The sequence below is a fragment of the Molothrus ater genome, chromosome 1, assembly GCF_012460135.2.
Source record: "Molothrus ater isolate BHLD 08-10-18 breed brown headed cowbird chromosome 1, BPBGC_Mater_1.1, whole genome shotgun sequence".
Taxonomy (NCBI): Eukaryota; Metazoa; Chordata; class Aves; order Passeriformes; family Icteridae; genus Molothrus; species Molothrus ater.
In genome coordinates, this window is record NC_050478.2 from 116216070 (window position 1) to 116232049 (window position 15980).

Consider the following 15980-nt stretch of genomic DNA (forward strand, 5'->3'; position numbering starts at 1 on the left):
CTAAAAGTTTTAAGAGTTAAAATTCTAAGCTTTTTAAAGGATATTATTTTCAAGGAGGGCAGGAAGAAAACTCCTTCAATTTTATTGCTTTATCCTGAAAGAGTTCTTATGGTAGGGCATACTGCTAGAGGTGGGTGGAAGGAAGAATGTGTATGCTTGCATAGTAGTTTTGAAGGAATAAATACTGCTCTTATGACTCCCAAAGTGCACTTGACATAAGTTTGTACTACTGACTTATTGCTGGATTTGAAGAGTGTTGAGAATTTAATTTGAAATATAATGGCTGTTTGTTGAAAACATTACAAATACTAGTGTTAAAACATTACAAATACTGTACTTAATCTTCTTTCCAGAACAAAGCATAGCTATATTGATCTAGTAAGACCAAATGCTTCGAATTATTGGAATGGAGAGAGGAAGACAACTGTGGTTAGTAGAAGCAGTTAAAGATCTTTAAGAATATGTTTAGGTATCAGTATTGAGTTTTGATTGGGCTGTCATTGCAGTTTTTGATACAACTGCATTATTTCAAGTAAGAAGTTATTTGTCTGTTCCGTCATGGAGATAATACTGTAGTGAATCAAGGTTTTAAATAAGGTATTTTTGAGAGTAGCATGGTAGTAATAAATAAAGACATTGCTCAGGTTGAAAAAGATAATGTCAGCTAATACTGGGAGTACTTAAATATAATGAACATCAACTTCAAAATTGTTTTGAGAAGATATTTCTTGTATCCTTATCTTCAATTTTTTAAATATTTAAATGTGCTGAATTGTATTGACTCTGTAACTCATCTAAGCTAGCATTTAGTTAAATATTACAAAAACCTGCTTTGCTGCAAAATAGATGCCACAGTGAGTATTACATATTTTTAATATATGTATAATTACAAAGTTGGCAAACACTGAAGTCTAGCATGATACATTTTATTTGTATACTGACTGCACATTAAATATATCTATTTGTATGCTGTTTAGTTAAAGATTTGTACCTAAGATATTTATGCATGTACAACTTAGATGAAAATTCATTGAAATATATATCTTACACTTATACATGAGTAATAAGTATATAATTTTTATTGCTCAAGATGTAATACAAAGAAGGACAAACTGTGAATTCCTTGTTAGTAAAGAAGCTTTAAAAAGTAAGGGTGAAATACTTGTGTCTGTATGACTTAGACAAATAGATTTGTCTCTAGTTGTCCAGTCCAAGAGGGTTTTTTTCTGCTTTTTTGGGTAATAATTTTGAATTAAATTGCTTGGAAAGCAGGAAGCAAGAACTTGTCCAACAATCATTTCAATTTCTTTTGCTGCTGGAGGGCCAGGAGTTTGACAACCAAAGTGCTAACTTACTGGGAGAGAACAACTAATGTAGTTCAAAAGAACTTAATTCTGCTTTTAAGGTTTTTTTAATCAGAGAAGAAATTGACTGTGTGAAGTTTTGCTACAGAATAGAAAAAAAACTTTACATTTTTAATTATGTTTAGTATAAATAACTCATTTATAAAGCTCGTTTATCAGCTCAGCTTTATAGTATTGAAGTGGTAGATAATAATATAATAGAAGAGAGTGATATATACTGAAAGTACAATGTCTAAAGTTAATATTCAAGGAATACCTAGATAAATACACACTCTTCCTGTAGAAAGCTATTTCATGAAGTCTTTGATAAGATTTATGTCAGCTAGGGTGTATAGCTCAAGTAAGTGTGATGCCAGGGCTTACAATAATTCTATTTTAAGGGCTTGACAAGTTGTATACCCAAGTTCTGATGGGGGCCCTTGGCTTCTCAGGCTTCTAAGCATGCTTGTGAAGAACAATCTTTATATGGACATGTTAGACCATGTAATTTAACTTTTCTTTTTTCTTCTATCTTAGTGATTTAGAATCTAGACGAGAAGTTAAGAAAGAGGAGGGTGAAGCATTTGCACGAGAACATGGACTTATCTTTATGGAGACATCTGCCAAAACTGCTTCCAATGTAGAGGAGGTAACTTTGCTCAACACTGGCTTTTTACTAAAACAGTTGATTTAAATTGCACTTGTTTGTATAGATACTAATCCTCTAGATTTTGGGTTCCTTAATTTGAGTTAGCTACTCTTTATATTATGAGAATAATATATATTATATATTATTCTGTGTTGTAATTGATTACACAGCACTAATTGTATTGTTGAGACTTCCTAATTAACATACTTGAGGGTTTTTTGAGGTATTTGATCAGAGAAATGGCTAACTTCTGTCTGCTGTGAAATCTAAGAAGTGAGGCTAGACTAGATTTGCTAGTCCATAGCAAGCCAAGCTATTGTATTCTTGGCAGATGTCACTGTAACCTGTTCTAAAGGCTCCTGGTATATCACGAGCTCCTCACAGCAATCTCTTGCAGTGCTTTTCTATTTGTACTGTCATCGTCTTTCCTGTATACTACCTAGTAGGAATCTTCTTCAATTTGCACACAGCTTCTATTTTCTGTCCTCTACAGAGCTGCTGAAAGGATCATTGCCTTGGTTACTGTAGTCTGCTGTGTATTTGAATATTAGGTCTTTTCAAGTTTGGCTCATAGTTCACATTTCTGGACACATGTGAATTCTTGCATCTCTCACCTTGGTTTACTGCATTCCTTTCTTGAAGGGTAGTCATGGTGGGCTGAACTCAGCTGCTACTGAATACCCACCGAGTTGCTCACTCAGTGTTTCTGTCCAGCAGGATAGGGGAAAGAACCAGACAAGCCAAGGCAAGATAAAACTCAGGCCTGAGATAGTTTTAAATATTAAGGAAAGAGATGGACAAAGTGCGACAGAAAGGCAGTCACTCACAGCTTCCTACAAACAAATTGAATTTAATTTCTCTGAGAACCAGTGACTTTGACTACCCTTTGGTTTTTATTCTTGAGCATTATATCATATAATATGAAATACCCCTCAGGCCAGTTCTGGTCAGCTGTCCTGGCTGGTTTATGTGCCCCCACGATTTTGCCTACCCTAAGCCTAATCACCGTCAGGAGAGGGCAATGTAAGAAATAGAAAACCTTGACACTCAGCAGTAGCTAAAACATCAGTGTGCTATCAACACTGTTTTAGTCATAAATCCAAAACACAGCACCATGCAGGCTGCTATAAAGAAAACCAACTGTGTTGTAGCCAGACAAGTACAGTGGTGGACCAAGAGCTCCAGCTGAGATGCTAGTGCTATGTACATCAGAAAGATTGCTTCACATGTCTTTAAAGCCCATACTGGGTTCATCCACACTGACCTTTCTTAAAATGACATAACTTCTTATACTACATAAATCCATCCCTATTCATTTCCTAAACTATCCTAAATTCAAAATGGTGTGTGACCAATGAGGTATTATTTTAGTGGTAAAGCCTTTTCATTATAAAATACTAAAGTTTTTTGAAAAGTTACAGTAAGCTATAGATGACTTTCACAGAATTCATTACCACCTGATTCTAAAGTTATCACCTCTTTTTACATCAAAAAATATGTCCTAGTGAATGAATTGTCCAGTATCTAATGCATCTCTGATTATCAGGAGGCAAATGAGCATGAAGTTCTTTATCAAAAAGTTGACATAGAATCCTCTCCTTGTGTGAGTAGTGTGTGTGTGTGCTGACTAATTCTGGTGGAAAAGCTTTAGGATATAATCCTTTCCAGTGACAGTCAAGTGCATTCCTTAAATGGTGTTCTCAGTAAACACAAAAAAGTGGCATGATGTAGGAATAGTTAACAGCGATAGAAGCAAAATCCTAACTTCTAGCAGTTTCTTTATATGAACAAATCAGCTTCTGTTGGTAATGGTTTTTTAAGCTGTTTGCCTTGTTCAATCCTGATTTCCACCACTGTAGAATACCTTAGTAAATCCATAGCTGGAGCAGTACACTGACCTTTTTGGTGCTTGGATCTTAAAACAGTTTAATTCTTCATTATATTCTTCAGAATTTTGTCTCGTTACCTATATCTTGAATAGAAATGGATGATAAGGAGTGGAAAACATCTTGCTGGCTGTTTGTTTTGTGCAAGGCTGTTGGAGAAGTTTCCACCCTGTTTGCATAATAGGTAATAGATAGTAGGGAGTGGGAAGTAGATCCTTCATAGTTACTTTGGAGACTTCTAAGAATTCGCTGTGACCACAGGGTTAAATCATCGTATTTCATGTGGAATGGGATTGTGTAAAAAGAACTTCTGCGTCACTGAGAAGATAAAATGGTTACTGGAGGGAGGTTAGGCACAGGCTTATAATCTTACTGCAGTGCAAGGACAGTTAATGCTAGTCTCTTCAGCAGTATCATATTTATTTGAACAGGAGGTTGTTGTTGATTTCCTTTTAGTTTCTGTCTAAAGCTGTACAGGTAACCAACTTTCAAAACATTACTGACTTTTTGTGCTTCTCTTTTTTTCTCCTCAGTGATTTCTAAGGTGATTATAGTTAGAGCAGTGTACACTTTATCATGAATGGCGGTGGGCTTTCTCATGGTGTAGAGTCTTGTTAACTTTTGGAGTCTTGGTTAACATATTTGCTCTACTATGGATGGATGATGTGCACTCTGAAATGCTCTTTGCAGAGTTCAGTGTTCCTTATTCAGTTTTTCTAAGAAAACACTGTGATGTCCATTGGGAGGCTTTTCACCTGTACACACATAAGTATGGCGTCCGAAGCCCAGGCAGGTTTGCACTTGTTTTAATCATAGCATCCATTACTTTCTGACCTCTCATTAAACCAGCACATAATACATAGGAATTTTTTTTGTCTCATTTGCAAGAGACATTAGCAATTTTATCACATTAGTTGTTTTCATTGGTAGTTCAGCAGTAGTTTGTGACTATTAATTGTGCTCTTACCTGCAACATGCAGTTCAGAGTTTGCTGAGACCTTACTGCTTGGGCAAGGGCAGAGTAGAATCACCAGCATGACCTCAGGGTGACCACGTAGTCCCCTACAGCACATGGTGTTTAACTCTTTGTCCCTGGCATATCAATGGCTTGAATCTATTTATGTGCACTGATTCTCAAGAAGTAAGGATACCTAGCTGTATTTGGGAAGCTACAGTAACTTAGTGCATTATTATTTCATTCCAGACTGCTACTTTTAATAATGATTAATGATGGGACCAGTCCTAATCCAGAAAGTTTTCTGGATGCTGGTCAAAGCTAAACAACATCACTGTTCAGAAGCTGGTCTCACTTGAGTTGTGCCAGTGTATCACTGACTCCTGGTGTGGGAGTTGGTTTTAATAAGTTGTTTCCCATATGGAGGGGTGCCTATGCCAAACTTAAGAGCATTGGTTGTGTTGTTCCAAGTTGTCTGCACATAAATAGAATGCAACAGTGAATTCATTATTTAGGATTAAATCTGAATGGACTCATGGTTTTAACTGAGCAATGGAGCACTTCTGCTACATGGAGCTTGATGGTCATTAAGTGGTTCTGTTCCTGTTTTATAACTTAATTTTCTCTTCAGGCAGCTTCTTTCATGCTTTTGCTTAAATGAATAACAAATATTCAAAGCTCCTGTAGCTTCAACAGTGGCACAATAAGAGAAAGGAGATGCTCTTTTGTAATATTCTCTGAAGGGTGAAAGTGAAAATCTCATGGAAAGATTAGATTCTTAGAGGCATCTAAAGTTGAACTGATTTTTAGACTGTGTTTTATTTTCCTTCTAACCTTCCTTGAACACAGCTAACAGCTGGGAAACAAGCAGTTGTTTGACATGGTAATATAGTAAGCAGGGGTTTAGTTAATAAAATTTGAAAATCATAGGATGTTAATAATTTTCATAGCAAGGTAAAGTAACACACAAGAAGTAATCTGACTAGCACTTGCAAAAGAGCAGGATTTCTAGGTCATAAGTCTTTAAAAAAAAAACAGAAAACACCCACCCAAAAGTTAGGTTTATCTTAATTTGCATCAAAACCAATATTCCTTCAAGTTCCTGGAAATCAAAGTTCTGTGACCTTTCAGCTGTGCGAAGCTGACATTTTAGCCAGTTTCTCCCATGAGAAAATGGGGTTGAAGCTTGTGTCAGTTCAGCTGAGGAAGGAAGAAGGGGCAGGGCACCTGGCTGTAATGAGGATACACAGCTTTTAGCTGCTTGTGGCAAATCCTTGGATTGTGCCCCAACTTCACAATGAGGAACACTGGCTCTGCCGTAGTTCTTGGGGCTTCTGGGCATCTCATGGTATGATGAGAATACAAAGTCTCAGTTAACTAAGTGTTTCAGTCTTTATAGAAGAGCATGAAATGTATGATACTGCTTGCCTGACCTGTAGATTCCTGGAGAAATGGATTCTTAGTTCTGGGGGGGTCTATCTTTTTTGTTTTCCCTCAAGTATTCTGTCCTATGTAACTGTTCAACAACAGTTACAGGACTTATTAAGTCAGTTTGAGCTCTAGTAATATGTATCAGCTCAATAAGTGTCAGAAGGCTTGTCCCTCAATGGGGACATAAAGAAATTGCTGTCAACTTCTGGTTTGTGTCTTTGCACCTATACTTCAAATATAAGGTTACAAATGTGTTGGGGTGCTTTTTGGATGTGGGTTCATTATATAGCACCTTATTATGCTTACTAACCCCTCTGCATCCCTTTTAGTGTGCTAGGCTTCTTCCTGAAAGATAATTTACCTGTAAAAAGCATTGCCTTACTGTGGGTGCATAAAAGAGCTGCTCAGAGCTTTGGAATCTCACTTTATTAAGTGGCCGTCTAGCACCACTTACACACTGGGGTGGTGAATACTTTAGGCATAAATCCATTTGTTGTCTGTGTTGTTACTGTTTCCAAATGCATTCTTAAATAGTAGAGTAATCTAACTATATCATATCTTACTGCTAAAAGATAAGATAGGAAATTGGAAAGGAGGAAGATTCTAGGTGTTGGCTGAGTCATGCTTTAAAATTTGTGGTACATTTAACCTTTCAGCATTCCTCATGTAATTGTAAGAAAGAATCCAGGAAATAATGATTGCCCAATTTTTATTTCCATGCATTAAATTTAATTTTAACATTGCCACCAGAGGGCAGCATGTTCCACGAGCTAGCAGTGCTGAACGTGCTCTCCTACCTGATTATAGGCAAAGATGAACTAGTAAAGTCTTGAGTTTTCAAACGTATCAGTAATTCATTTACAAGGTTTTTCCTGCTATGCTCAGCTTATAGCAAAGTCCTAAGATTGTTGTCCTTCCAATAGCTTTCTGAGAAAGACAAGTGACATTATTGACATCTCCAAGTAAAAACTAAATGTAGCTGCTCTACTACTCACATTCTGGTGCCCCTAACTTATTATTACTCCTGCATACAGCTCCCATGAGACAGTGGTATCAGGAACTTACTTACTCCCTTACCTGTTTCTTGCATTGTTTTTACCAGTTACAGAATTCATTTTTCCTGGATTTGTCTCAAGGGTAGTAAAACTGTATTACTTATTTGTGTGAATGTTGAAGTTGATTTAATTCTACATTCAGTGTTTGTAGGATTAATTTACCTTAAATGCAGTATCTGTAGTGTTTTGTAGTTGCAGTTTTGGGTTGTTTGGGGAGTTTGTTGGGGCAAGCATTGTAAGTCGTGACTTCTTGAATCTCATGTTGCTATATAATCTGGGAAACTCCTTATACAAATGATCTAAAATGATAATATACTGATATATTGTGATTTAAAAGCCTCTTTTGTTGGCTTTGCAGTAGGTGCAGGCATGACACAGCAGGCAGATCACATCTTGCAAGACTCACTTTCCCACTTGTACAGTAATGCACTTTTCCTCAAAGGGATATCACTATTATTTGGGAACCTAGTGATAATGAGCACACAATTGAAAAACATGTTACATTAAAACAAGTCACTGAATAACTTGTGTACAACCTTTTTTTAATGCTGTGGTACAGTTATATTCAGCAGTCTCATGCAAAAAGCATCAGTAAGTTGGAGTTTGGAAACTGAACAGAGTTAAACATTAAATGTAGATGTTTTCCTGAAGGTACATTGTTTTCTTGAATTTCCCCAAAATGTAGTCAAGGATTTTTATATTTGGAAGTCTAATGTACTGATTTTGCAAAAGTCTTTCGCTTCTTTTTATGAATAACAGAGGCATTGTGTACTAGGGCATTGCCATCTTTCAGGTGACTATGTATAAATGCAGGGTGAGTCTGGTATTGCGTCCCCTGGAGTGGTGAAAATGAGCCTGGACCTGATTTGGGATGGAAAAGCATGAGTATCTTTGTCTAGTGTTTTAGTAGCAGCAGCATTATAGGAATGTACAGTGCAACTGCAGTAGGCTTGGTAGGCAGCCAGCTGAGTCCTTGTGGGCTTGCTGGTGAGGTCTTGTGTGGAAGTGGCTAAACTGCACCTGGATCCAAGCTGGCGTGTGAGGTGCTGCAGCTGTGTTCTTGCAGTCCCCTGCATGTGGTCTAATAAATCTAAACTGGATTTGAGGGGAAATCATTCTGTCTTTCTGCATTTATGGCTCAGTTAATCTGAAAATAGGATAAACTGCCCATAAATAATTAAGAGTTTATAGTATACTGCATGTTCCAGATAAGAGCGAGAACATGCAGTATTAAAAGAGATTTTTGGAAGAAGTCAATTCTACCAAGTTCACCTTCTTGTCCTTGATAATTGAAGCACTAGCATGCAATGCCAAAATCTGATGAGATAGTCTTAAAGCAGGTAGACTGCTATTTTAGTGATGTTCTCAGGTGATTGAGTCTGCTTACACTTTGAATCATAAGTTAAGATACATGGATCTGAGAAACAAATGGAAGTATCAAGGGATTCAAGTCTCTTTTCAAGGTTGATTAGTAGCATTTTTTTAAAATACATATAAAGAAGGGAATGTGAGATAGACTTTGTATGTGCTTTGTCCTTATAATTTGTTTTCAAAGAAGAATTATTTCTGTGGCCCAGTGCAACCTGGCATTTTGCTATGCAAAGTAACAGTATGTGCTGTTTAAATATGTCGTGCACTAGAATCACTGATGGGAATGGGGCACTTGGATTATGACTTCAAGAGAACAGAAATTATACAACTGAGATTAATGGAATATTTGGATTTTTCAGATCAACCGTTTCTTGGCCAATGTGTTTAATATTAAAATATACTGCACTGAACTCAGTATGCTCTATTGCTTTGTATGATACATGTGTAGTAACAGAAGGAATTTTATGTTTGTGCAGTGATTTTTTCCGGTGCATTTTACTGGTTTTTGTGAGGATAGATGCATTGCTACAATGACTGCTCTTGAGTGTAGTATCCAAAAGTTAATTTATTCTCAGTTGTATCAGTTTGGAGTCTGTTAAAATTCTGGTTTGTTGCTCTAAAGCAATTTTTATAGATTTAATGTAATTCTCATGAAATTAATTCTAAGAGTCTTGGTGTATTTAGCCAACATCTTGTAGAAGAGTTAGAAGTGCCAATTGTTAAGTGCTTGTTTACATGAAGTTATCATAACACTTTTTTAAGACTTCAAGTTCTGTTTAATGTCCCGCTGAAGTAGAAGTAAGGATCCTCACAGAATCCAGCTGTGTGAATTTTCAAAGTTGACTTACACCTTTCAGTGGGCACACGTATGAGGCCATTACAATAATTAGTATGTTATCAGGAACAAAGATAAGTTGGAATTTTTTTCCTTACATAGAAAACTTAAGTTTTGGAGGAATTTGAATCAATTCGTAGTTGGCCGAAAGCCAATTTTTCTTCTCAACTGTAACACGTGTTTGAAAAACGAACTCGCTTCCTAAGTGCCTTGTGAATCTGCAATGATTAATTCTTCTCATTATTTTGCTGCAAATTCTCATGACCCTCTGTGATGATTCGATCACCCACTTAGAGTTTATGCATATTCATATCTCTCTGCTCCTGCTGCAGTCGTTCAAGTCTCCTTCACTGGCTGTGGTGTGTGCTTGGTGCAGTAATTGAGCTGCAGTAGATTGATTACTCTGGGGAGCTGTAAGGCCTTTAAAGGTGAAAACATATCAGTCCTGTTAATTAGGAAACAAAGCTCTGGTGGCAAGTTCAGCAGTCAAATGCTTCCAGTGTAGAAATGAGGAAAGGTATGATTTGTTCCTCTCCATGAACCCTGTTTACTTTTTTATATTTGAATTAGATCTGTATTTGCTGTAATAGGCTTGTGCAGAAGGTAGCATGTCTTGTATGATTGCATGGTGTTGGTATTTTAAAACAAAAAGAACTGTATGTTTATTGTAATTACTAGCTGCTGTTAATCACCTCCTAAATTATGCATTATTTTAGGTGTTACTTGACCTATAAAGCTAAATGAGAGATGAAAATGGAATCATTGATTGTAAACTTTAACCAAAAACATCTATATCAGTCACTTGTTCAGACCTGAGTGTCAAAGTGTTTTCTCTGAATTAAAACAATAGATTTTTAGAAGTCATTACAAAACCTGGAGCCCCTCCTTTCTACTATTAAGATGTCTGTTACCCATTGTGTGCAAGATTAATTAAAGAGAATACGTTCTTAAAATTAGGTGAATATTAAATGATAGCGTAAGGTTTCAGCCACCAGACAGCATCCTTACATCATCATTGTAAGTACCCTGTGGTTTTATGTTGCTAAGCACTCTAATCTAGAGTGGCCTATTACAAAGATATTAAGGGTAGGGGAAACCATCTGCCACACAATCTATCCATAAGGGTCAGAAATAAATAATTTAAAAGTAATTTATATATCTTAAAAACCACTTTTTCCCTGTAATTACTGGACAACAGATTGTGGAATACAGATGTTATGAAAACGCCACTGTTTTTCGTAAACAGCATGTGATCCATTGCTGCTTCAGGGTGGGTTATGGGATGCTGTTGTCATACCTGTTCCTGCAGAGGTCAGGAAGGAAAGTCTCACTGAAGCAACTGCACATGAGATTGAATTCCAATTAGTGCATCCAACACTGAAGGATATCACATTCATTGTGTCTGTGGTCTTTTTTCTCCGTTTTAGGCATTTATTAACACTGCAAAGGAGATCTACGAGAAAATCCAGGAAGGAGTTTTTGACATTAATAATGAGGTAACTTTTAGTACTCTGTACACTTTCTGCTTTTTTAAAGTATAGAATTCACCTCCCCTAGAAAGCTGGACAGTAAAAGATTTGTCTGTTCCATTTGGCTGTAGAGTTGCCTGCCATTGTGATAAAAATGGATTAAAATAAGTGACCCTATCCATCCATGAAGCATCGCAAAATAATATAAATCCCCAAAAGAGAAGAAAATCCACTTTCATCCACTTCTCCATATGGTGTCATCTGTTTTCAAAGATAATTTTCCACTATGTAAATGGAGGACCATGTTGATATGCCAGATGCACTCCATGAGCTGTCCAGTGTAGGGGAGGGATTGCTTTGAGAGTTACATAAAAGACTTTTGAAATGTTCCTGGTTTAGGTGGCTGGGTACTGTAGGGAGTAAAAGATTAGCAATTTTGCTTATGCACATTAGTGAAATTAGAGATGAGGGCCTGTGCCTTTGCTTGTTCGGGATAGGGGTGGAGAGCTGGAGAAAGGGGAACAAGAGCTAGAGAGATGTATAATTGTGTCTTGAATTTTGAAATGACTGTGCTGTTGAAAATCTTGCTTCATAACACTAGTTTTATATAAGCTCTCTGTCAACAGTCTCATAAAAATTTGACAATGTGAGGTGATCAGTCTTTTTGGGAGATCAGGTTGGGTTTTTTATCCTGCATATCCCTGAATATTGTTGCTGAAGTGCTTAATGAAACCACATGTGAGAATCTGCACCACCACTCTGTTCTGTTCGTGCTCTGTAGAAAGGTATCTCCAGACTGTCAGTGTGATGCTTCTCCTAGACATTACCATCCTTGCAGGATTGTTCAGAGCAGAGAGGGAATTGGCAGGACTCAAATTAAGTAGTTTCATCTCTTTTTGCTCAATATATTTCAACATGAGAGAATTCAGACTATTGAAAGTATTACTTACGACTTCAGAGAGGAAAAAAAATCAGAAACTTCAGTAGTATGCAAAGTAATGCATCAGGAAACTTGTAGCTAAATAAGACGTGAATAGTAATCCTCTAAACTAATTCTGACTGGAAAGTGTGTGTGCATGTTGGTGAAGCACTTCTTAAATTCAGTTCACTGATGAAAAATTTAAGATCATCTTACACATCTTTCCTGAAGAAAATGCAGTTGGTAGTGCAATATAAATTGGAGAGCAGAGTGTCTGAAAAAGCATGCTTGTTGTATCTGTCGAGTTTCATATAGTAGCTGACTGCTTTACTGTGCCTTACCGAGCTTTGATTGCAATATGCTGTCAAGAGCCAACAGTCCGTGCTACTTGTTTGGCTTTATGCCAAGTCTGGCTTCTTGATTCCTCAAGAAGTTGCTATCAGCCCAGAGGGGGCAAAACCAATGAGCCATAGGGCATGCTTTTTATTAAAGGGGAGTCAAAGAGCGAAAAGAAACCACATCAGCTGCTGTCAATACTAAGCGAGTGCCAGAAACCCGAAGGCTACCACTGCTGCAGAACAACTGCCAAGCACTATAAATCTGAGATTTGCTGTGACGCAAAGTTTCCTTAAGAGCTTAATTTCTGAAGCTACTGTATTACTTTTCTCAAACTGGTGTATTTTTAGGTAAAATCCACTTGAGGGAGTGAGGGTTAAGGTATAAGTGTGATTTTGATGAATGAAAGAGCTACGCTGTGTGTGGGTTCTTGGCAAGTAGCCATGTCTTTTGGGATCACAGAAATTATTGATGACACAGAACACTCGTATGCCCTTAGCCTCTACAGCTGATTCAACACAGAAAGAAATGCTGTCTAGAGAGGAAAAGTTTTATATTAAACTATTAAACTGGTGGAGATTTTGGCAAGAGGGGAGAGGTTATACATTCTTAGCAAATGTTGTGTATTTTAAGCTATATGCCAAGTAGTATTCAAATACAATTCTTGCTCTGTGTTTTTTTTTTAAATAGGAGTTTAAGCTAAAGAGTGTAGCATGGAGATAAAATTCAAATGAGAAGGAAGGCATCTTACTTTAAATAATATTTAATTGCTAAGAACATGCTGGGAAAAATTACAAACTTTGATGTATTTATTGCATACATTAGGAGAACTTGTTATATGATCTTCTAAATAGAAAAAGTAGCTTTTCAAGTATATTCTAAAATATTTATGCTGTGTATTAAACTTCATTTCAGGCAAATGGCATAAAAATTGGCCCTCAACATGCTGCCACCAACGCAACACTTGCAGGCAATCAGGGAGGACAACAAGCTGGAGGAGGCTGCTGTTGAGCCTGTTTTTACTTTCTAGCTGCCTGGATGAGGCCTACTTACTTGTTTGTTCACCCTTCCCTCCCTCTGCCCCGCTCGCCTCCACTTCAATTCAACTGAGACATGAAACTTGTAAGTTGGTTTCCTGTTGCAGAAGACTTTATCCTTCAAATTCTTGTATAACTTTGAATAAATGGTTAATGTTCACTTAAAGACAGATTTTGGAGATTGTATTCATATCTATTTACATTTGATTTCTAGGTCAATTGATGTGATTATTTTTGTTAAATGTTGTCTTGTGCCCTTGACTACGAACTGAATTGTATTAAACACTACAAAGTCATTTGAGTATTTTAATCAGTTTGTGTAGTTAGGTTTCCCAGCTCCTGAGGTTACCTAATGTTTAATATTGTAGAGCTGTCCTCAAGTTTTTTGTCAATTTTCAAGGCTATGAAGAGAAGCAGAAGGACTCTTTTAATTCTGTATTTATCACTTTCTGTATATATAGTTTAATAACCTGCTTGGGTGTACTTGCCAAGCTAGAATTCTTTAATGCATTTGCATAAAATCTATACTACTTAGAGCTTGAAAACTACAAAAGCATTAATAGGAACTGCTTGGATGCTAAATTTTAAGCCTTTTTGACATTGTTAGCATGTTCATGCTCCCCTGTCATTATCCTGAAGTCCAAGAGAGATGCTTAATGTATATTACTAGAGGCTACATACGTGCTATCTATTTTAATGCCAAATGTTTGCTGTTTATCCACAATTTCCACAACACCTCTTCAGAAATGGATTAGCTGTTTGCCTTAACAAATACTGTAGGTGAAAACAGAGTATGGATGAAAAGTAGAGGAGGAGTTGATAAATTTAAAATGGCACATTTTAAAAACATTAATCTTCTCAATGTTTTTTTTTCTTGTTTACCACTTGATTTCTAGGTATATTTTTCATGCAAGGACAGTTTTTCAACCTAAATGTATAGTGGTCGTGTAAAGTTTTCTTTTAGTGACAACTTGTAATCCTAAATATATGGTAAGCATCTTGTCTATTGTGAAGAGGGTGTGAAAATAAAATCTGCCAGTTTGGAAATCTTGCTGAAAATCAAAACTACAAATGTTTTGTTACTTATTATGGTGATGGCTGGGGGGAGGGGCATATTTTTCCTTAAATGAAAGGGTTGCAACAGGGCAAAACAAAATCCTGTGTTTAAGTGTTTATTTGTTAAAATACAGAATGTTCATGTCACCTTTCATACAAATGTGCAAACAACTGAGTTTCCATCTCATCCTATTTAAATAATTGCAGACAAAAGGGTGATGCTAATGGTAGGCCATGCTTCATGTATTGGGGGAAATAAAGGGTGGGGGCAGGCAATGACTGCAAAACTTCTGTCTTACTGGACCAATATTGACTGCAACACAACACTGGAGGAAAGGGATCCTCATGTCACCCATTCTAATTGTCAGAACTTGAACATCCAGAGTGAATAAATTTCAGCCTGACGGGTGTAACATAGCAGTGGTTCTGAGATTAAATAAAATTTGAAAAAATGGTGTGGAACCTTTTGTTGGTATCTTGGGGAAAGGGGAACCAGTATGGATTTATGTTATTTGCTGACTCCCTTCTCTTTTACACACTTAGTAACATTTTCAGTAATGTAATATAATTATTTTCAGCTTTTAAATTATTAAGAGTTACTCCATTTACGTACTTTGAACTGTTACCTGTTTATTATACAGAGTTTGCATTTATAGAGCACACTTACAGTTTCAGTTGAAGTTTGAAAATTGCGTTGCATGACAGTAAAACCATAGGACTGAACTGCATGGATGACACAGGAAAACTGGCATGTCCTAACTAGCTGTTTACAAGAAGGAGTGAATGAACAAGACTGTTAGCTTGGATTAACTACTTGAAGTTTTTTTCACTTGGCAATGTTTTAGAATTCAGTTGTTTGAGATGAGAGAAAAATGTGCTCTTACATAGCAGCCTGAGCTTCATTACAAAGGGGAATAAAGTTAGAAAGTTAGCTGTAAAAACTGTCCATTAAGGGAGTGGGGGGGGGAGATTTGTACCCTGCCCTGAGAAGAACAGAAGTTCCTGCTGTTTTAGCGGTGATGATTTGAAAAACTGAAAGCTTCTGACAGTCTCATTTTCTGAAAACATGGAAGAGGCATAGAATTGCCCAGGAATCCAGGGCTACTATAGTAAAGAAACACCAGTGCTGCTTTTTGGGGGGTGAGAGGGGCAGGGGGAATATGCTGTGGCTTACTGAAGTCATGTCTGCAATCAATTGCTGATCCTGCTGGTTTGGTCCTGGCTCACATGCCAGTCTTAGACTGTACATTACGTTAAGACCGTGGTACTTTCAAAGAGTAGCTAGAACAAAACAAATTTCCATGCATTCTGGCTGGCTTTTTGTCACAAACTTTATGCACATGTAAACCTTTTGTTGCTACAGAAATCTCTGTATTTTTGTAGGGATTCTTTTTGAGAAGTCCTGATGCTATTGTATCCAATTAGAATTTGAAAATTTTATAGCACAGAACTTATCAGGAGGGTTTACTTCTAAAACATTTGCTTAAACATGATTCTTTCACAGGTTTCAGCTTTACTTGTACATGAGCGACTGAAAACTTGCTGAGATTCCATGTTGAATTCCAGCTGCTTTTGTTGGTTACATTTTCACAACCAAAGAACCAAAACATGTAATTGTTTCCCAGCAACTTGTACACC

General features: G+C 36.9%; 1 protein-coding gene across 1 annotated transcript in view; it reads left to right on the forward strand.

Moving 5' to 3' along the window:
* Window positions 1-14804, forward strand: part of RAB2A (RAB2A, member RAS oncogene family) — a 43618-nt gene extending 28814 nt beyond the window's left edge. Inside the window, exons 6-8 of the mRNA XM_036399123.2 lie at window positions 1881-1992; window positions 10953-11021; window positions 13165-14804. Coding sequence (XP_036255016.1) covers window positions 1881-1992; window positions 10953-11021; window positions 13165-13260 — 277 coding nt within the window. The 3' untranslated portion in view covers window positions 13261-14804. The remainder of the gene's footprint in view (window positions 1-1880; window positions 1993-10952; window positions 11022-13164) is intronic.
* Window positions 14805-15980: the final 1176 nt, after the last annotated feature.